Source organism: Elgaria multicarinata, chromosome 1, assembly GCF_023053635.1.
Source record: "Elgaria multicarinata webbii isolate HBS135686 ecotype San Diego chromosome 1, rElgMul1.1.pri, whole genome shotgun sequence".
Taxonomy (NCBI): domain Eukaryota; kingdom Metazoa; phylum Chordata; class Lepidosauria; order Squamata; family Anguidae; genus Elgaria; species Elgaria multicarinata.
Genome location: NC_086171.1, coordinates 25634077 through 25655672, shown reverse-complemented (window position 1 = coordinate 25655672; position 21596 = coordinate 25634077). Strand labels below are relative to the sequence as shown.

The 21596-nt window shown below is 40.9% G+C and overlaps 1 protein-coding gene across 1 annotated transcript; it reads right to left on the bottom strand.

Annotated features, from left to right (window-relative positions):
* Nucleotides 1-1582: 1582 nt before the first annotated feature.
* On the bottom strand, nucleotides 1583-20257 carry RAB18 (RAB18, member RAS oncogene family). Its single transcript, XM_063125084.1, has 7 exons — nucleotides 20102-20257; nucleotides 15917-15972; nucleotides 12229-12290; nucleotides 9520-9592; nucleotides 7368-7486; nucleotides 7206-7272; nucleotides 1583-3335 (listed from the first exon to the last, which is right to left on the bottom strand). The coding sequence occupies exons 1-7, from the start codon at nucleotides 20167-20169 to the stop codon at nucleotides 3163-3165; spliced, it is 618 nt and encodes a 205-aa protein (XP_062981154.1). The 5' UTR covers nucleotides 20170-20257; the 3' UTR covers nucleotides 1583-3162.
* Nucleotides 20258-21596: the final 1339 nt, after the last annotated feature.

The window sequence follows — 21596 nt, the reverse complement described above, 5'->3', positions numbered from 1 at the left end:
AAGATTCTCCCTTCCTTTACCAACATAAAGACAGCCATCACTGATGGCAGCTAACCAATTACAATACATTACTTACACTTTGCTATTACTGAAATCCTAGATAGGGCCTGTTCAAACAACACTCTAAGACATGGTTAGGCTGCTAACTCTTTTACAGCAAATAGTGAGTGTATTTAAACCGTGGTTATGTAGTCACCATAGTTAGGAATGGTTCACACTAAGTCATAGTTCACCTGAAATGCTAAGCCATAAGGTTTACTTCAAAATGCTTAACGACCATGACTTAGTGTGTCGTCTGAATAAGGTCATTGTGGGGTTTTGTGGCTAAAACTGACAATTGGCTGGAGAGGTCAAGTCCATTCATGTTCCAAAAGCTTAGAAGTTCTACTGCCTTCTTTTCTAACGACTGTTGTCACAACAGCAGTGCACCAATATTATAGAAGTCCCCTTCTGGGTCCGGATTGTCAAAGGTTGAGTGTTCTGCCTTAAACTCCAGTACATAGATGGTGCTATATAAATAAATAATAATAATAAAAAATAATAATAAATACTCAAGCCACCACATAGTCTATTAATGGCAATCTGTAACATTTGTATAGCTTAGGTTCCATGTATGATGTGATGCCACGTAAGAACAGAAAAAGGCACACAGCAGTAGTATACAGGGCACAGAAATAAATCGTGTTTTCAGTGGTGCTTTTGTTTTTTAAAAGCACATTTCAAGATGCTGGTGGTGGGCTTCAATGAAGTGGAAGTTCTTTTGTCCCGCTACTGTACTAGAAGAGGAAGAGTTTTGCATGTTTCATCATTTCTACAGGTCATGGAGGCAAGCTTTTCTTAGCACAAAATTTGAGTTACCTTGGTTCAAAACATGTGGGTTGTGGTGAAAAAGGAACGTATTTACATATGTGGTGGGATTGTAAATATGTGCAAAAGTTGTGGAAGATGGTGTTCTTTGAGATTGAGCAGATTGTGGGATTTAAAGTAGAGGATACATCAAGGATTGCATTACTCTCACTGCAAGAAGATCTTAAATGTAGTAAAGAAACTAAAGAACTGATAACGAATCTGCTGACGGCTACGAGGTTAATTGTAGCTAGGAACTGGAAGACTCAAGGAGATTATTGTATTGAAGAATGGTATAAAGAAGTGTGGGACATTGCTATAAATGATAAATTGACATGCAATATTAAAATGAAAAGAGGTATAGTAAAAACCAATGATTTTGAGGGAATATGGATAAAGTTCCTAGAGTTTGTGTTTTCTAAGGGAAGCGGGAAACCACCAACAGAAGAAACTGTGAGTTTTTGGAAACAGGAATGAGATCCCGAGGTGGGGGGAGCACTGCTATGTTGAGTATGAATATGTTTAATAGCTTAAGTATGAATATATGATATTAAGGCAATTTTATGTTTATGTATCATGGTTTTTTGTTGTTGTTGTTGTTGGAAAAAAAAATTTAAATAAAAAAAAAAGAAAAATGTGGGTATTTTAAAATATTCCCAGGACTGAGTTTAACCCAAACAAAAGAAGTGAGGCAGAGAAACCTCTGAGAACAAAGACACCACACAAGATCCTGTGATTAAAAAACAAAAAAAGATGGCAGATGTTCCTGCTTCACAATCTTTATTCGAATGTTAAAAACACACTTCTCTGCAATAAAATTTGATCCTGTCCTATCTTCAGGATGCATTCAAGAGATACACGGCCTAACCTGTTTAGCAAATGTGCTGCCAGTTAAAATGGCAATAGACAACTAAAAATTTTGAGTAGTGTAAAGTGTGTGAACATTTACAGAATTATTTTACTTACAATGTCTGCTTATAGAATAACTTTCAAAAATCTGGTTACGTTTCCTAACAAGTGCAAAGGTTGAAAGGAGTGATTTTAAGTGGCAACAGCCAATATACTTGCAAAAGACCAATGATAGTATGCAGCACTGAGTGTAGAAAAACAACAGCATTATAAAGTTATTTCAATTTATATATTTACAGGAAATTGCAGAGTAGCTCATACTGCTAAATAGATTAGATGCCCTGTAGTATTCTGAAGCCATTAATGTTGTCTGTTACAGAACCATCGGTGCAAGAATTCTCGAGTTGTTTCTTACAAAATTCACCTGTACACGAGGGAGATGTTAGAAAAAATTGAATACTGTGGAAAAATTTATTAGTCTATATAAGTTCTCTGAAACAAGCAAGCCATTGGCCATTTTGTTACAGCAAACTCCAGCAAAATAGCACATTCCTTACACAGACACACCCCGAAGACACAGTTTTAACGTTATCGAAGCTTCAGAACCAATAGCCACAAATAGAGCAGGCCTCACAGCCGCAGAGATAAAACAGTTTTGAGTTATTGAAACCAAATTACAATACTAACATTTAGAAGCATTCATCAAAGTTTGGCGAAGTGATTCATAATGAGACCCCACTAAGCCAGTAACCGGGGGCAGGGGGGCAGGGGGGGGAATTATCCTGCAGGTCCACAGTACACTACAACATAAAAGCTGTGGTGCAAGAACACCATTCTAAATCTCTTAGGGTTAAAACTCCAATTGGACAGATAATTCACTGAAGTGACAATTTTTAAAAAAAATCATCCACCCACCCATACCCACACGTAATTTTAGAAGCGCTTCTTCCAAGACGGAAGAGTTTAACTGGGATGAGTTACAAGCTAGAAAAGATGTTGCTTATAGCTAAAAAGGAATTGTATGGTCATGCTGTTAAACTGGTAAGAAAAAACATTTGCCAATAAAATGCGCAGATGTTACATGTATCCATTTGCATCATTTGAGTTTTGTATGTCTCGTGTAGTGCTGTAGTTTGAGTTAATAACCAGAGTCAGACAGGATGAAGCCAACATGTATTTGAAATAGTTTCCCAGAAAGTTCCATGATAAAGTGTATTAAATTTGAGTGCATTTGTTTCTGTAACAAGTTATCTGATGCTACATAGAAAAAAAGTTGCAAATTAGGCATGCTTACCATAACACTTCTCAACTGGAAAAGCTGCAGAACACATTTTCCTAGAAAAATGTCCACTGCCATGATACACAAATATGTGCAAACTGCAAGGTCCCTAAAATAGCCGATATGAGTTTATGTACAGAGGACATCACTATCCATTTAAATACGCAAAAGGACAAGTCTTCCAGAGTTTATACCACAGAACAGTAGCCACCACAGCCACCTCTATAGCCCTCTTCATCATTTGACAACTTTACACCTCGGTTTTGGTTCTCACTTTCCCACAGTCCAGGCGTCTGAATGATTTTCTCAACAAGTTCTTCAAAGGCACACTGTACACCATCGCATGTTTTTGCACTTGCCTCTGCAGGGGTGGGGGGGTGGGTGGGAGAGAAGAGGAACAATTGAAATGTTAGTCATGGGATTTATGCTGTCTCCCAAGACTGCACTATTAGGCAGAGAGCGGCACAGTTCTCCTATTAGCACAGAACTAATAAACTGCCGTAAGAGAAGTCTGAGTGGGATTTAAATATATTTTGCAAAGAACATTTCCAAAAAGTTTTCCCTGATCAAACAGAATCTATGGAATACAGTGCTAAGACTTCTCATTTGTATTCCACATAGTGGGCTGGTTTGCATGATACGACAGCCCACTGTAGCTTAATTTAGCCATGGGGCTGGGCCATCTTTATGGCGGACATGCGAATCCAGGCAGTATGCACGGCTTGTTGGGAGTGGGTAGCAACCCAACAGCAGCCCATGTCTTGTTTGAAGGCTGTTGTACATCCCAACAAGCCATGCCACCTGGGTTAGCATGACATGGCAACCAGCATAGCAAGAGTAATTAGGGAAATCTGTCCAGCATGCGTAGCGGGGGAAAGAATGATTGTATGAAGCTCAGTGACAGTTTTAAATTGGTGACTCCTTAGAACTATTAACGCAAGCACTTTAATAGGGTAATGAACTGAAACTATCGCCCAATGGAAGGTACTCTATATTCTCTGGTTCAATCTCTGGTTCAACAAGTTATACAGAGCACTTTGCATGGACAGCAGTATTCCCATTTTTCCCAACACATGGCCTGATCAGACAACACGCTAAGGCATGGTTAGGCCAACCTTTTTGCAACAAATGGTTAGTGAGCACGTTTAAACCATGGTTATGTAGCCACCATGGTTAGGAATGGTTCACACAATACACTTAAGTCATGGTTCACATGACACACTAAGCCATAATGTTTAACTCAAAATGCTTAACCACCATGGCTTAGCATGTCACCTGAACAGGGTCACAGAAGGCTAAAGCAACAATGATTAAAAAAAAGTTCTGTGTTTAGGGAACAGACTCATTTGCCATAAAACCCCACAGCATTGCAGGAGATTTTGCACTATGCTCCAGTGTACATTTTCAGTTTATGCAGAGCATTAGCCTAGCCTTCCAGAATTCATTGTAACATGTCAGAGTCAAGAACATGACTTTGAATACTGTGCACTCTGGTGGCTGTATATTGCAGAAGAAGGTTCAGTGGAGGATAAACTGACAGACATGTTGCCTTGAAAGATGTTACTCCTTTTCACAGTGAGGAAACCCTGCTACTTTATTTCTTTATTTAACAATTATAAAAACATCCTTATGGATTCCAGGGTAGTGTATAAGTATAACTGAGATACACAATACAACTAAAATAGTAAAACTAGTTCATAACATGGCAGCAAATACAATAAAATGGACAAAATGAACCAATTAAATGGCTTAGATAAACAAAAAGGTTTTGAGCTAGTGCCAAAGAATTGTAATGTTAGTGTCAGTCATAACTCCATGGAGGGATACTGTTGCCGTGCCCAAACTAAGAAGGCTCTCTCTCCCTTGATGACACATTGCGCACCTGAGGCTCTTGAAAAAGAGCTTCCCCATAAGAAGTCATTAGTACACTGCAGGTGTTATGACGCTTTGCAGAGAAACAAGGAAAGTTTCTGCCCCCAGAAGCTTAATCTATAATTCAACACAGGGAGGCACTAGAGGAATGGGAGGAAGACGGAGACAAGGAGACTCCCTCTTCCCTCCCCATACACTTTTCCTTGTGTGTCATGTCTTTTTTTAGAATGTAAGCCTGAGGGTAGGGACTGTCTTCTTTATTGATATATTGTAAGCCGCTCCGAGAGCCTTTTGGCTGAGGTGCGGGATAAAAATACTCTAAATAAATAAATAAGGATAAAAGGGGAAAATATGCATTCAGTTGAATGCTCTTAGGATTTGTTTTAGGCCTAGATTCAGTACAGGTTGAGGCAAAGCTTCTAAGGGGCCTCAAGTTTTCCAGGACAGCTTGAAGGCCCTTCCCCACCACCACCAGACAAGATGACCCTTGGATTATGAAGAATGCATGCGGGCAAGTAGGAAGCCCAGGGGTCTGTAGCAAAGGGACATAAAAATCACAGAAGCGGATCACACTGTCAGTCTTTGAAAGGTCAAACACTTCTGTTCGCTCATCTTATTCGGACCACTTTTGATTTCTGCAGTGATACGTACGATCAAAGCTGAACACTGCATGAAACCAGGAGAGGGAAGATCGACTGAATCCCTGATGCCAATCACTATGGCCAAAACCAACTTACTGCCTTGAACAACATGTGCTACTAGACAGATATTGCGAAGCTGCCTACGAAGAAGCCATGGAAAAGTTTCAGACCCTCCTTCGTATCACGATTTAGCCAAAGTAACCATTTAGTATTTCATTTTTCATCCAAGTTCAACCTTCACCAGAATTACCCGGCTCGTTTTTGTCAAGCTGCAACCAATAAACATGATCTCATGCCTTCTGGAAGAGAAACAGATTGCTTATTGAAGTCCCGTCAGAAGAAAGGAGCAAGCCAGTGCCTGGAGGAGGCAAGAGCAGGAAGACACGTTCTGCTGCAAAGCACACCGAAACCCCAACAGCAGCTATATTAGCACCTGGCAGCTTCTTCTTTGAAACTGCATTCTCTCTTCTCGGGGGCTGGGGGGAGGCAGAGAGAAGCAGGACTGCTTTTGACTCTGCTAGCACAAGGGCTTTGTGTGAAATGGAAAAACCTTCATATCAAGCCGCACACATAATTCAACTGTATTTCAATCAAAGGAGTGGCTTCTCCATCTCCGCACACTGGGCCCGTTCGGAAGACACCTTAAACCATGACTTTAACCACAGTGGTTAAGCCAGAAAGCCAGGCCATGTTCAGAAGACACCTTAATCCACGGCTTTATTCACAGTGAATAAAGATTTTAAGGTGTCTTCTGAACACAGAAGGTGGTTTAAGGTGTCTTCTGAACACAGCCAAGCTTTCTGGCTTAACCACCAAGGTTAAAGCCATGGTTTAAGGTGTCTTCTGAACAGGGCCATTGTTGTGGGTCCAGTGCAGAAGGATTGAGCACCATCCTCACTAAAATAAAAGGAACGCTCACCGCACATCTAGTGCCGCCTTCCCCAACCTGGTGCTTTCCAAACATTTTGAATTTCAACTTATTTATTTACTTACAACATTTATTTGCAACGTTTCTATACTTGCAAAGATTTCAGAGCGGTGGACAACAGATCGGGCAAACGAATAAAAACACCATTTTAAAAAAAATACTCACTATTTTTAAACGAAACAAGAGTTCTGATAAAACTTGAGCTCATAAAACCGTGGCTGGGGAAAGCTTTCGGAAACAACATTTTCAGGAGGCGCCAGAACCAACGCAACATCGGTGTATGCTTGACCACTAGAGTCAGGGAATTCCATAAGAAGGGGGTCACCACACTGAAGAGTCTTCTCTTGGTGGACTCCAATTGGACCATAGGCCCATGTGGAACCACCAGGAACATTAGCCCCAACAAGGCCAATAGTCAGTAAGGCTGGGAGTTGTAGTCCAAAACAACTGGAGGGCACCAAATTGGGGAACACTATTCTAGAGGACTGCATTCATGGAAATTAAATAGGAAACAAAATTCCAAAACACTGTAAGATTTACTTTGGCTGCACAGAGTAAAATGACATTTTAGAAGCTGTACGTCTTCTTGGGCACCTTGTGGCGAAATACATTTTACAAATTCGATTCTATAATTCTACTTAGCTTGCATTAATAGTGGTACTGTAAAATTCTACCATGCAACACCACACACTGAGCCACTGCTCCTAGATATACCTCAATGTTTAAGAAGAAATTGAGCTGCATGAGAGATCGCTCCAACATACATTTACATCTCTGCTCAAGAACTTACCTATGAACAACATGGAATGTTTTCGGGCAAACTTGAGACCCTCGTTTCTGTCAACTTCCCTGTTTTCCTATAATAAGGATCAGAATTATTAGTTGCTCACACACAAAAAACCACTAACAGGTTTAGAAGCCACAGGAAATTGGTACGTTTAGAGTGACCTACCTTATCAATTTTGTTCCCAACTAACATTTTAACTATATCATTTCTTGTGCAGTACGTTTCCAACTCCGTTAGCCAGTTGTCTAGTTTAGCAAAAGTGTCTCTTCTTGTGACATCATAAACTGAAATTGAGATTAGCAATAGTCAGTGATGCATGCATTTTAGGATTATGAACACAATAAGCCTATCACTTCCAAATTTCTGCTGTGATACCATCACCTTGCCCCTATACCCCAAGGGGGCATTTAGTTATAGCAGCGGTGGGCAACTTCCTTTGGGTCAAGGGCCATGTTAGACACCGGGCAACCACATCCCAAAGGGGATGGGGCCAGAGCAAAAGGGGGAGCGTCTGCATGTCTACATAGAAGTAAACAGGAGTGGATCACTATGCACCACTTCCATATAGCACCCCAAATACCAACCCCCCATGACTACCCAGAAGAAAAAATAAGTAGAACTGATTATTACTTTCGGTCATCTTCAGTACTCTACAGGGCAGCCTTCCTCAACCTGGCATCATCCAGATGCATTGGACTACAACTCCCATAATCCCCATACCAGCTCATCCCCTATGCTGGCTGGGGGGTTCTGGGAGTTATAGTCCAACACATCTGGAGGGTGTCAGGTTGTAGAAGGCTGCTATAGTGCCTTTAACCCAAATTTTAATTGATGTTTTACAACAAGAGAGGAGGGCACATATGGAGCACAAAGACCGCTATTCCACTCTCACTATTGCTGTTCCAGAGCATGGAAAAGAAGGGGCCCTTCACAGCTGAACTCTGGCAGCTTGCTTGAGGTCAGATGGGAGGGAGAAGCACTTGGAAAACAGCGCAGTTTTGCTTGTGGGGGGGGAGCACTGGAGAGGAAGTATAGTAGCAGCTGTGATTTCAGTGGTAATAACAGCCATGGCTTTGCTCAGTAAACACCACTGCGGCATTTTTCAGTGGCAATTCACCGCCAAGGGGACACACAGTGAGCCACACAAAACACTATCAAGGGCCATATACTACCCACATGTTTCCCACCCTGAGTTATAGCAATAAAGTTTAGGAAACAGACAGCCATCAGTCAAAGCCACAGTAGCAGTCATACTGAATAAAGTTAACACAGTGCACTGTGGTGCTTGATTCATTCGATACTAGAGCACCCAAAACTCTTCTGCAATTAGTTATTATAACTGTCAAAAAGTCCGACTTGCACATCTGAGATTCCTCCCAATTGCTAGGTGCTGACTGAGCAAAGCTAAATAGCTGTTGACAAGCCATCTGCATTGTCTCATAACATGGAGCCGTGCCTAGGTATTGTCTTCAGAGAAAGAAGTCTGACAGGATGGCTCAGGTCTGCAAACCAGACGGTTTTGACTTGCTGAGATTCCAACTCAACGGCACTACTAGACTTACAAAGGTTTCAGTGCCTGTAACTTTGAGGTTCATAAACTTTAGACGGTCAGGGAAGACAAATGAAGGGGACACTGAGTGACCTATTAAAATGTCTATTACACCAATCTGGACATGATTCGCAAGCAAGCACTTCTTAAATAGATAACTTCAAATGCACTCCAAATGGTACTACATGTTAGTGTGGTTGCAATTTCCCTCCTGCCTGGTGGTTCTCATATTAAAGAAGTCACCTGCAGCGTCACATTAAGTAGTTAACCATCAGGAACCAGGTTTTTTTTCTTACCCCTTCCCTTTCTAACTGTTGGCATGAACAAAATCCCCTTTCTCCATCTGAAAATCCCCTTTTCTTCCATAAGAAGAGACACAAGAACTTCCATCTTTTGTCTCTTGGAGAGAAAAGCAGATGGGGAAGGGATTTTGAGCAGGCCAACAGCTGGAAAACAATGCCCCCCGTGCTCAGTCTGAAATCACCTGAAGCTGCTTTACCTAATAAAAGAAGGGTAGGGAAGAGAAAGAAGAATCACGAACTACATATAACATGTAGTTTCACCCTCTGGCAATTCCCAAGGTGCTCGTTTCTAACTGCTCACCCTGATTTGTCAAAATATTTCTTAAAACGAAGTAACTGCAGTCAGACTTGTGACAGATACTCAGACCAGCAGTTTCATCATTAAGCCGAGCCAGACAAGTTCAAAACTTTGTTTCTATACAAACGGGAATATTTTCAGACAAGCAGTAACCAGCTGCACGCTTACCTAATATAACACCCTGAGCTCCTCTGTAATAGCTGGGTGTTAGCGTTCTGAACCGTTCCTGACCTGCAGTGTCCTAGAGAATTCAGAAAGTTTTCAGCGTCTGTACTTTGACATAGTTAAAACATTTTCCTGCTCCTTCCCTTACTGAGTGAGGTCACCCCTCAGAACAGGCAGTACATGTCCTAATATTAGGCATTTTTTGTATTGCAAGAGCTTCCTGATTGGCGCCTTTAATACCGACTCTTTTAGGCCAAGGCCAGGTACCATGTACTGAGTTCATTCGTTCATTTTTGTAGGAAAGAGAATGACTGTTTGAGATGGCAATAGAGATAGGAGTCTGCCCACTGCAAACGAATATGCAAGCAATGATGCGGGATGGAAATTTTTCCGGTCCTTAACTTTTCGCAGAAAAAAATTCCATTTCATAAGTACATTAATAACAAGGAACAGATGCCAATAACAAAAACAATTTTATGCAAGCATGGCAGTTCCAAGGTTGAAATTAATGTTTTTCAGCTGCTTACCCCTAGCAAGTATGTGAGAAAACACACATATGTCATTGAAATACATGTATGTCTCAGTGTGAAATGGAACTAATAAGTAGGGATAGCAAAACTGAAAGTGCTCCAGTAATCTTAGTGGAAAAGAGCTGAACTCTGTTGAAACAATGAGTGGGTGTCAGCATATCATGCCCTGTTCTTTAGGTTACTAAAATTAGTGTGTCAACACTTTTCAGTATCTTTTGTTTTCATCTTAAATGTAAACAGTGTGAGGGAAATGCATGGTATTATCTTTAAAGTTTTACAAGTATTCCAATAATTTCCACATAATTTAAAATTTAAATCACATTAAGGCTGCGTTTGGACAACACACTAGTCAATGGTGGGTTAATAGTCAACTCCACGGTTGATTATCAAGGGGGTACTCCCCACACAACATGATAATAATCAACCGTGGTGTAGATTAAGGCAGCGTGGAGTTGAGTATTAGTCAATGATGGAACCATGCCCAGGTATTGTCCTCAGAGAAAGAAGTCTGACAGGATGGCTCAGGTCTGCAAACCAGACGGTATTGACTTGCTGAGATTCCAACTCAATGGCACTACTACACTTACAAAGGTTTCAGTACCTGTAACTTCGAAGTTCATAAACTTTAGAAGGTGTGTTTGATTGATACATACCCTGCCCTCTCTCCCACCCTCAGTCCTCCTGCTGCTATTCCATCAGCCATTGTGGGTTTGGCTGGCTGGACTAGAGCGGCAGCAGGATTCTGTAATCACCAAAAATAATCAACAGTGTGTGGCGAAATAGTCAACAGTGCCTGACAGATGACACAATAACCAGCGTTTGTTCAAAAATAACCAACTCTGCACAGCATTGGTTATTTGCGTTGGTTATTTTGGCTGAATAACCAACCGTGGTGTGAAAAAGTCCCGACAGATGACACAATAACCAACCATTGACTATTTAACCCAACATTGACTATTTGACCCACCGTTATCATGTCATCCAAACCTAGTCTACGTGTACTTGAATTTCCCACTCATATGTTTTAGGTAAAATACTTGTAGTGTATTGGGACAAGCAAATTAAAATGCGGTAGTTTTTAAAGATCTGTTGTTTACTAAATACAAGTAAAATAAATATAGTAAATTTGATCACTCCCTGAAAATTTTCTCTCTATTCTCTATAGATCTGGTGAATCTCAGACACACCCGTTCAAGTTTGGGAAGTTAGTCGGATAGAGTGAGAAAAAAATCACTCGTCTCAAACCCACGCCACATCACTGTATGCAAGAAAATGTGTTCTTCCTCTAACTAGGATTGGCTCTATATAGTTCATCCAGTTTGTTCCCTTGGTAAAACTACAGAATATTTTCTTTTAATTCTGAAGGGAATAACTGGGTGAGCGATGCTGAGAGTTGTAGGACTTTTTTTTCTGTCTAAACGTGAATAGGATTGCGCCCCAGACTTAGTATATATTGGAAGGTCCCAAATTAGCAATTTTCCATTCTTTTCTTCCTTCTAGTTAACTTCAAAATCGAGCTGAGGAAATTAACCACTAAAGAATTTAACACCTGCCCATTTCCTCTAGCACACTCTTTTTGATACTGTGTTAAATACTATACAAGGCTTATTCAAGTCAAAAGCAGGAACTCCAAGTCACATTACTAGGTTTTCATTAGGTGAAAAACATGAACCCCAGGCAATCCCAAAGACTTTTCAACTCAATACATGTTAACTATGAACAATTTAGAAGTATCATTCTACTCCAGGCTTAGAACAAAGTGCTACCGTAATTATCTTCCCTGTATATAAATATTCTTCCTCTTATGCCACCATTTTGTTTAAACTTTCTATTACAGACAGGTGTAGAAGCAAAGAGCAAAATCAATTAAAAGCTTAAAGTATGACATTTGGAATTATCCACACCACTTAACGCAGTTGCATTTTTAAGTTTGGAAAGTGGGAAAATGACAGAAGTTTTAAACCCCTATATTTTTGGCTAAGCCTCTACATGAGCAATAGTAACTCCAGCCATACTTCCTCATCTGCAGCCTACCGAAATCTCACTTACCCAACACAAAAATACATTGTCACTTGCCAGCACAGCCTTTGATCAACATTGAAAAAGCCTCCAAAGACCAACACAAATTTCAGCATCATCCAACAATAATGAAAAGAGTCCATGATTTGTTATTAGGACTTACCCAGATTGCTAGCTTAGCCTTATTCCCATCAACTGAGATTGTTTTCACTTTGAAGTCAACACCTAAAAGACAAAGAGAAATAATAGAAGAGATATACATCATGCATAAAAACAATAATTCCTAAAATACAGGTAAAATAATAAAATCTGAAATATCTAACTGTGGTTACAGCTATAATGAAGGGAATGCTGGCACTAAAACTAATCCTAAACTACAGTTTAGCAAAGTAGATACAGTAGATTAGTAGATAAAATATTACATTTAGAACAACAGAGCACAACCCTGCCAAGTGAAAGACAGAGGACTTGTTACATATTAATTCTGAAAAATAAGCTCTTTCTGGAGCATGTTACTTCTTTCTACTCCCTTACACTAGTGCAATAATTTGGGAAGATACAAATATTCAGTGTTTACACAACATTTTATGCATCCAGATATGGGAAGATGTTGGTGGGAGAAGGTTGGCTGTGCCATGAAATGTAGCTTAATAATATACTGACACAAGAGAAATTCAATTTGAAAGTGAGCTATTACAAGGAGATCCAGAACCAAGGGACACATCTCACAGAGGATTATAATTTCTACATATATCAATTCCCGATAGGACACCTGAATGGTGCATGTACTTTGTCACATAAAAGACATAGGTGAGGAAATGAACAGGAGTACATTTCTCAGATATGATGAAATGCATGCGGGATTCATGAGCTTCCAATAGATATGTGGCCTCTGTGTAGCAAATGAATTTTGAGAGATGCTGCCTGAAGAATGAACCTAAGACAGCCTCTATAATAAACTTCCTATCTCTGTACTGCCTGGCTAGCAAAGTTCATTCACAAAACAGAGGTGGCAGGAATCTGACAAATGGATCTCTGTTCATTTTGTTATCTATGTGACAGTAGATAGATGAAGGGTCTAAGGGTCAGTGTGGTGTAGTGGCTAAAGTGTCAGACTGGGAGTCGGGAGATCCAGGTTCTAGTCCACACTCGGCCATGGAAGCTCACTAGGTGACTTTGGGCCAGTCACAGACATTCAGCCTAACCCACCTCACAGGGTTGTTGTGAGGATAAAATTGAGAGGAGGAGGATTATGTATGCCACCTTGGGTTCCTTGGAGGAAAAAAGGCGGGATATAAATGTAATAATAAAATAAATAAATAAGTAAGAGCCACATGAATGCAGAGGTACGAAGTTGTAGCTGTGCTGCTGTCCCCCATAGTACTCAGCTAAGGGAAAGAGGGTATCCAGGTCCATTTAGTAGCTGCATTCAAACTGATTAAGAACGGCAACAGGGAGCTGCATCCCTAGCAACTACTCAGGTAAGTATGCATCGACTTAAAGAACCTTTCTTCACACTGAGAATCAATTATAGAACCAGTTCTTAGGGTGTAAGGGAGTCACCATACAGAAAAGTTTAAGCTCCTTTCTTCACCAACTTCTTTCGTGTGCAAGCTGACTGAATGTGGACCTGCTATTCCTCCTCATCAAAACGTGTTATGTGGCAGCTGTCAACCTTGTCTGCTGAGCAACTGTGATGGAATTCCCTTCGTGTCACCTTTTCCCCTTAAGAGTTCCTCCTTTGATCTATTAGACCTTGATCTATTAGCACAGCTAAACCACCCAAGGCTGACAATTCAAAGCTATTAACATCTTCTCCCAAACAAACCCATGTGCTAAATATAGTCATTGCATTTGCACTGTCCTAGCGACGTATGAATAACATGCATGCCAACACAAAAATAGAGACCATTCCATTGCTTCTGGAGGAATGGCCACTTTAAGAAAATGCTAAAAACATACAAGACAGTATTGACTCTGGAAAGAAGGAAGGTGAAGACCAGTACCTCCTGGCTAGTACCTTTTTAAAACTCTCTATTCCAAGCATGAAACATTTACTAAACAAAAACTTCTCTTATTTTAGCTGCTATGGAACATCTTGCATATAAACGGTATCTTTAAGACGGCAATACTGTATGTGTCAAATTAATCTCATTTCAATGTGTTTCCCACTACCAGAGTAACATAGCACACTCAGACGTGGGAAAATTGACCCCATTCATTTGTCTTAGGGTCAGATTTTTCCTCTTCTCATTTTATGGCCATAAAGACTGCAATTCTATGGTCATTTACTTCTGAGTAAGCTTCACTGAATGTGAAGGTATTTACTTCCAAGTAAACAGGAACAGGAGTTGATCATAAAATGATTGTATGCTTCGTAAAGTGATCTAAGAGCGAGGTACGCAATTTGCATTTATTCACTATGTTCAAAGGATAAGTTGAGTTCAGAGTTTTAACAGTTCTTCCAGAAAATCTGGTACTGCCTTGAAACTATGGAATAAGGCAGGAACTCAGAGTCATGGATCCATTCACATTGTAAACAGGGGGATGGGGGATGGGCTCCAAAACCTCTTCATGAGAGCTTAAGATAGCAGACCATATTCATTTAGATCTCATTCCACTGAGCGGTCGAAAAGATATATGAGTTGGGCTTCTCAAGTGTTTTGCTTATTGAATACTGTATTAACAACCTATTATCCCTCCAGCATAAAAAAGGTAAACATCAGATATGAAAGTCGACTAAGCAAGCAGACCTACCTTCAAGTTAATATATAACTATAACACCACAAAACATTTACACACAATCATACTGGTATACCAGATTAGACAATTTCCAGAAAAAATGCAGGTAGTACTTCTGTAGGCTATTAGCAAAGGGCAAGAGCTAATACAGTTTTTGCAAATACTCGTTTTATGACCTTACGCTTAAGGGTCAAACTGCTGATAAAGCCAGTACTATTTACTATTTGTGTGCTTCCTAACTAAGCACATGGTACATATTTCACAAAATTCTTACCATCATTCAGCTATGCCAGGCTTATGTCAAACAGCCAAATATTTTTCCTAATATGAAGTCTCATGCACACAGTTTATTTCTAATAGCTCAAGGTGTGTAGCTGATACACTTAACCTGACATACTTCAAATGTTTTGCCCTCTTCAGAAGCAAACGAGTTAAAAACCAATTTATAACATTACGGATTAGATCCAAACATTTGTCATGACTTAATTCATGACTAACTTCACATTGATTTCAATGGGTCTATAAGTATGTTTCAAACAGTCTGATCCTAGTAAGTTGAAGATTGCTAAAAGTTACTTTATTCGTATATGTAGAACCTCAGTTATTGGCAAATTGAGATATAGCTGCAACACTGACACAGGTGGGTTCACACAACACAAGGTTGAGTGTGGGTTGTTGTTGAAATGTGGGTTGTTGTGTTGTCTGAATAAGCTACATTAACAAACCATGGTTTGTTATAGCTGCATGGTTTCTTGCTGGGTTCTGAATTGTGGGCTGCTTGTGGTTAACAAATCATGGTTTGTTACCACAGCTGTGTTCAGACAACACAACAATTCACATTTCAACAACAATCCACGATTCAATGACAATTCACATGAAAGCAGCTTCCTTTATATAATCCAGTTGGATTCTACACTTTCAATTTTAGTATATGTCTTCCCTCATGTCCCATCTGATTTTCTTGCCAATACTGCAACTTTACTTGGATCGGGATAAACTTTCTCCACTGCATGACTTCACTTTTATCGACCAGTAGGGTAAAGGTCAGAACAGCATCACTACTAGACATTCTATATTTCATCGAAGTAGTATAGGCAACGCAAACTTACCAATTGTTGCTGCAAGTTCTGGATCAAACGTATCATCTGTAAAGCGTAACAGAAGGCTGTACAAAGGGGAATGGGAGGGGAGAAATTAGCATTTTATGAGTTATTTCAGAAATGTAGTTATCCTACCAGTGACATTTGTTACAGTTTTCAGATTTGCCAAAATACATGGTTATAAGAGGGAACTTAATCTCCTCTCTACAGAACTTACTGTTTCCTTTAGTACTGACCAAAACATTATAATGGAATTAATTTCCTGGGACTTAGTAAAGTTTATATGTAACGTGGTCCATATCAAGGTAAGCTTTCCATGAGCAGGATTATTTTAAAATTTGCAGGGAAAAATATGAACTAGAAATTACAAAGAGTTTTGTAAGTTTCAGAATTAAATAGTCATTCTCCTATCTCACAAGTCTTTAAAAAAAAAAAAAAGACAGAATGACCATAAGCAATGACAAAGTTGCACAATCAAATAAGCTGCAATGAGCTGCAGCAATCATGAAACTCGGTCACTGAGACAAAGGAAAATAAATCCCTATTAACAAACTAGACAGGGACAAAATATTCCAACTGCTACCCAAACTTAAGTTTATAATACAAAAGTGAATTCATTTTAGTCTTATTATCTCTTACCTTCCTTCTTTACAAGCTGACTGTGTTCGGATGACACGATAACCCATGTTGGGTTAAATAACCCACCATAGGTTATTGTGTCATGTGGTGAGATATTTTTTAATCCACGGGTGGGTTATTTTGCCAAAATAACCCACACAAGTAACCAACTGGGTTTTTTAAACTGTCGTTGGTTATCATGTCATGTGGAAGGCACTGTTATTTTTGTTGGCTACAGAGCGGTCAAAATTGCGGCTGCCACTTTACTTGAGGCGGCAGAACCCTGTTTTGGGCAGCAAGGGATGAGGGCTGAGAGGAGGAAGCAGGGCGGGGTACAAGTTAGTCAACATACCATGGATTAATAATCCATTCACAGTTGCTTATAACCAGCTCACAGTTGGTTATTTCTCTGATCAGGTGGAGAGTACTTGCAAAACTGAGTTGACTATTAACCTGCTGTTGACTATCGTGGTGTCTGAACATGACCAATGTATACTTGTTTATAAATAACCAGATCAGTCCAATTTAGCTCATCTTTAGATTGTAATCTTGAAACGAGTTATCGTTTTAAAAACTCACTGAAATAAATTAATGGATCCATAACAGGTGCAACAAAAATTGATTGAATTGCAAATTTACCAACAGGCACCTGCTACACAGACATCCCACTTTTGAACAGATCTGTATATCTCAGGCCATGAAACTAAGCAAGCTGACATGTGAACGAACATCCTCAATAACTGGATCTCAGTGCATGGATCCTGTAATTTAAGTTTTTGTCTTTAGCTCTGACACACTTGATGTATCTACTGAATTTCTGATACACACTGCTGAATTCAAGCTGGGTGGCAACCATTCTAAAAAATATAACTTACATACTGCAGAGCTGCAATAATGTTAAATGAAAGATATCAACATCATGTTTGTAGGTACCCTTGGGAACTGTGAATTTGCTGTGTAATATAGTGGCTAAGAATGAGCTGGGAACTCCCTGTTTGAAATTTGAACTACAAACCAATTTGCCTTAAGCAAATCACTACTCTCTCAACCCCCCAATTTTGCAGATAGGTGGCTAATACCGGCCAACTTTATAGGACTGCTGTAGACATTATTGAAATACTGAACATATTCTCGCACTGTATGAATGGAAAGTTAAGTGGGGGTAGGCAATTCGGTGCCCTCCAGATGTTTTGGACTACAACTCTCATCACCACTGGCTATGCCTGCTGGGACTGGGAGTTAGAGTACAAAAGATATGGAGGGTTTCAGATTGCCTATCACTGGATCCACTGGGAAACTGATTAAACACAAAACTTGCACCACAAAACATCCAGGCTCCAACAGTAACAAAATTCAGGAAGTAGTAATCTGAAAGCCTTTCTAAACAAGTAGTTGAGCCAGTAAAAGGTATTTTTCAACTTGCCCAAGCTCTCTCACCAAGAACCCCTCAAGAATGTTTGCACACATGCAGGCAAGACTACATACAATGCATAACTCTTGCTGCTCCCCTTTCCTTCCTGCCGGTCTCACATCTTGAGCCCTACCAAAGGTTTGAGAATGTATCTTGGCTATGAAGTTCACACAGCCTTAACTTGCCTCCCAAACTGGAATTATTCCAGTGGCTTGATAGTTAGTTTGAAGCCTAAGAACAAATAGACTGTGTGTGTGTGTGTTTTTTTTCCTTTGTTTTTTTCATTCTTTTGTAAGCTGCTTCAGGATTTGTTTCAAATGAGAAGCGGTATATAAATATTGGCAATACATGAATGAATAAATAAAGGAAGGAGAGGTAAGCAGCCAACTGTAAAAACATGAAGCTTTCTAAGATCATATAGATAGAGATGACCTAATAGGGGAAAAATTATCAAGTCATCATGCCTACCAGCACTGAGCGCTTGCAACATTTTCCAGATTCACAGACTAAGAGGCAGCGAGTGCAGGGGAGGAGTACAAGTGTGTGGAAACATATGTTTTGTCATATCTCCTCTCCAATTTTGTATATTCAAATTAGCAGATGTAATTATTAAAATACTCAAGTGGCATATAAAAGTACACCTGCCCAGGGTTACACAAAGCATTATTTTGGACTCTTGCCTTGCCAACATGGGAAATAGCTCAAATGTACGAGTCAGACAAATCAGTTATGGAAGTGCTGTTTCAAAACATGAATAATACTTTAAAACATAGGATCCCCCCATTGCACACCTTTACTATATGTTTTACTTAGCATCCTAGAGTGTGTCCAGATAGTGTATGAACTCATATTATGAAGGAACGAGTTCAATTTATAACCTACAGTAGAAAGTCTAGGCCACATTATGTCATTCCGCTACGGAAATTACTCCATTACCAAATTTCTTCAGTGATATCAAGGGGATTATGTGGCACCCTGTGGACAAGGCAAAGGTTACTGTGAGTAAGAAATGAGAAGGCACCCACAAATGAACAATTTCCAAAGAGCAGCTGTCTTAAATCTATTGTAGCAGAAAGAACATTGCGGCACCTTAAAGACTGACAAGTTTATTTTGGCCTTTCTGTATTTTATTTACTTCTGACCTTACTGTTTACAATTCCCTCAACCAACCACCATATGTACCATATAAAACCAGAAACTCTCGGTGACACTCCATACATCACATGAAGGGAGATATAACTCATGAAAGCTTATGCCAAAATAAATATGTTTGCCTTTATAAGCTGCCAGAAGATTGTTTGTTGTTTTCACATAGGAAGAGAAGATAAGGAAGACAGAAAAGGCACTTCAGAACAGGGAGCAAGGGCAGTCATTCACTTCCGACAACAAACTCAAGGCTGGAAAATTACTTGGGAAAATTACTTACTTACTAAGAAGATAAGAAAGAAACCAGGATCAAAATAACCTCTACCATAAGCTTAGCATGTGGCCCTGGGCAAGTCGCTCCAGCTCCCCACCTATAAAGGCAAGCCTAGCAGTGACCCACCCCTCTCAGATATCACAAGGGCAACTTTAGAGGAAACAGCAAAAGTTGTTCCTTTTTTCTTTTCTTTTTTGCCCCAGCCCAGAACCAGAGGCAATTAATTCGAAGCAAGGCTCAACCCCCGCCTACTTAATCAAGCCACGTAACGACAAAGGACGCAGTGCCTCTGAGCATGTACAAAGGGGTGCCACTCCCTCCCTGCTAAACAATAGAAAAAAGCAGCTTCAAAACCCACCCACCGACCCGATCCACCGGGAAGAGGAGGATTCGGGGATAGGTTTCGAAGTTAGGGGGCGTGGCTCCCAGGCAAGGCTTGAACCCCGATGCCCACTGCCAGAATTAAGGCCCCGATCCGGCCCATACTCAGCCGAGAGTAACCCCACTGCAGTCAGTGGAACTTACTCCCGAGTAAACAGAGACAGGATGACGTTGCAACTGGTTCCTGGGCCGGCAGCAACCCCCCACTCCCGCTCCGCGAGGGCGGAAAGGAAGCGGGGCCGCCTCCAAGGCCGAGGGGGGCTGCCGGACAAGGCCTTCCCGGGGTGGGGCGAGAGAGGCCAGGAGTCAAAAAGAGAGCAGGCGCGGCCGTGACAAGCCCCCGGCCGCGGAGGGGGACACCTACCTGGACTTGCCGACGCCGCTCTCCCCGATGATGAGGATCTTGAGCGTGGTCAAAATATCCTCGTCCATCCCGACAACCAAGAGGCCCGGCCGACCCAACACAGGCAGTTGCTCAACCCCTACGCAGAGTGCCACATCTTCTGCGCATGCGCATCCCTCCCTTCTCCGGCCGCTTTGCTCCGTCCCAGGCGTCCTTCGGCACATGCGCCCGGGAGGCCTTCCGCGTCCGGATCTTAATTCCGCCCCTTCTCAGGTGTTGTGTCGCGAGCCGGTCGACTGCCGGGGCTGGCGCAGGCGCACACCGGCCTCTTCTGGATCCCCCTCCCCGGGCGCGTGAGCGAGAGAGAATGCGAGTGGCAGCCAGCGAAGCCGCATCAGCAGGGTGGCAATTGGGTGTAAGTCCCGTTAGAACTCCGCGGGATTTCCTTCTGAGTAAGCAGGTTTCCAACATTGTCCTGAGTCATGGAGCACCGAAGGCAGCAATTAAAAGCAGCTATGTATCATGCAAGCACTTGGTGTATAGCCTGAAAAATAAAACCATCAATTATTCAGATTTTTATTTTTAAAAAGCATTTTCTCTAGTTGATTTTGCTTCTGTCCGAGGGATTGTTGTTGTTAAGTTGTGAATGCTTAGACCGGGGTGGGCAGACTTCAGCTGCCCGGGATCTGCTTTTTGTTAGAACTCCTAGATCAGCTGTCCCCAAAGGTATTGGGCTACAACCCCCATCATCCCCAGCTAACACATTTGGAGAAGGCTTCTCTAGATCCGCCAGCCAGAATGAAAAAATTCTAAATCCAAGAATTGATTTTGACTTCGCAGAACTAAACAGCTCACAGTATTTACACACAAAAACCAAGATTTCCCTTGGTTACCCCAAGATTGCTTCACTTCTGCTGTATAATTTAGAGCATAAGATTTATTGATTTATTTTATTTATTATTACATTTTTATACTGCCCATCAGCTGAAGCTCTGGGTAGTGCACAATTAAAAACCATAAAACAAATATAGATAAATTTAAACATTAGAAGTTTAAAAAAGCAATATAAAAAACAGCTAAGTTAAAAACCAGGGAAAGGTTGTGTAAAAAGCTATGTTTTCAGGAGGCGTTTAAAAGATGTTAATTTTTCTGCCTCCCGTATTGCACAAGGGAGGGTTTTCCAGAGGGTGGGTGCCACCACAGAGAAGGCCCGCCACTCAGGTTCTTCATGGCAGCATTCCGTTTGCTTTGGAATGGCCAGTAGGACCTCTTCTGAAGATCGTAGTTGTCATCCGGGTGTATATAAGGGAAGGTGGTCTGCTAGGTATGCTGGTCCCAAGCTGTTTAGGTCTTTGTAGAGTAACAGCATAATCTTGTATATGGCTCAGTAGTGAAGAGGCAGCCAGTGCAGTTCTTTTAATACAAGTTTTATGTGAGAAGTGCTAGGTGTCCCCGTGAGCACCCTAGCTGCTGCCTTCTGCACTAGCTGCAGCTTTCAAAACACGTACATGGGTAG

Excerpts from the sequence above, each read along its gene's own strand:
- RAB18 (XM_063125084.1), bottom strand. The coding sequence starts at position 20,169 with ATGGACGAGGATATTTTGACCACGCTCAAGATCCTCATCATCGGGGAG. Across the intron at positions 12,291-15,916 it reads AGAACTTGCAGCAACAATTG|GTGTTGACTTCAAAGTGAAA; the intron begins GTAAGTTTGCGT and ends TTTGTCTTTTAG. Across the intron at positions 3,336-7,205 it reads ACATTCCATGTTGTTCATAG|AGGCAAGTGCAAAAACATGC; the intron begins GTAAGTTCTTGA and ends CCACCCCTGCAG.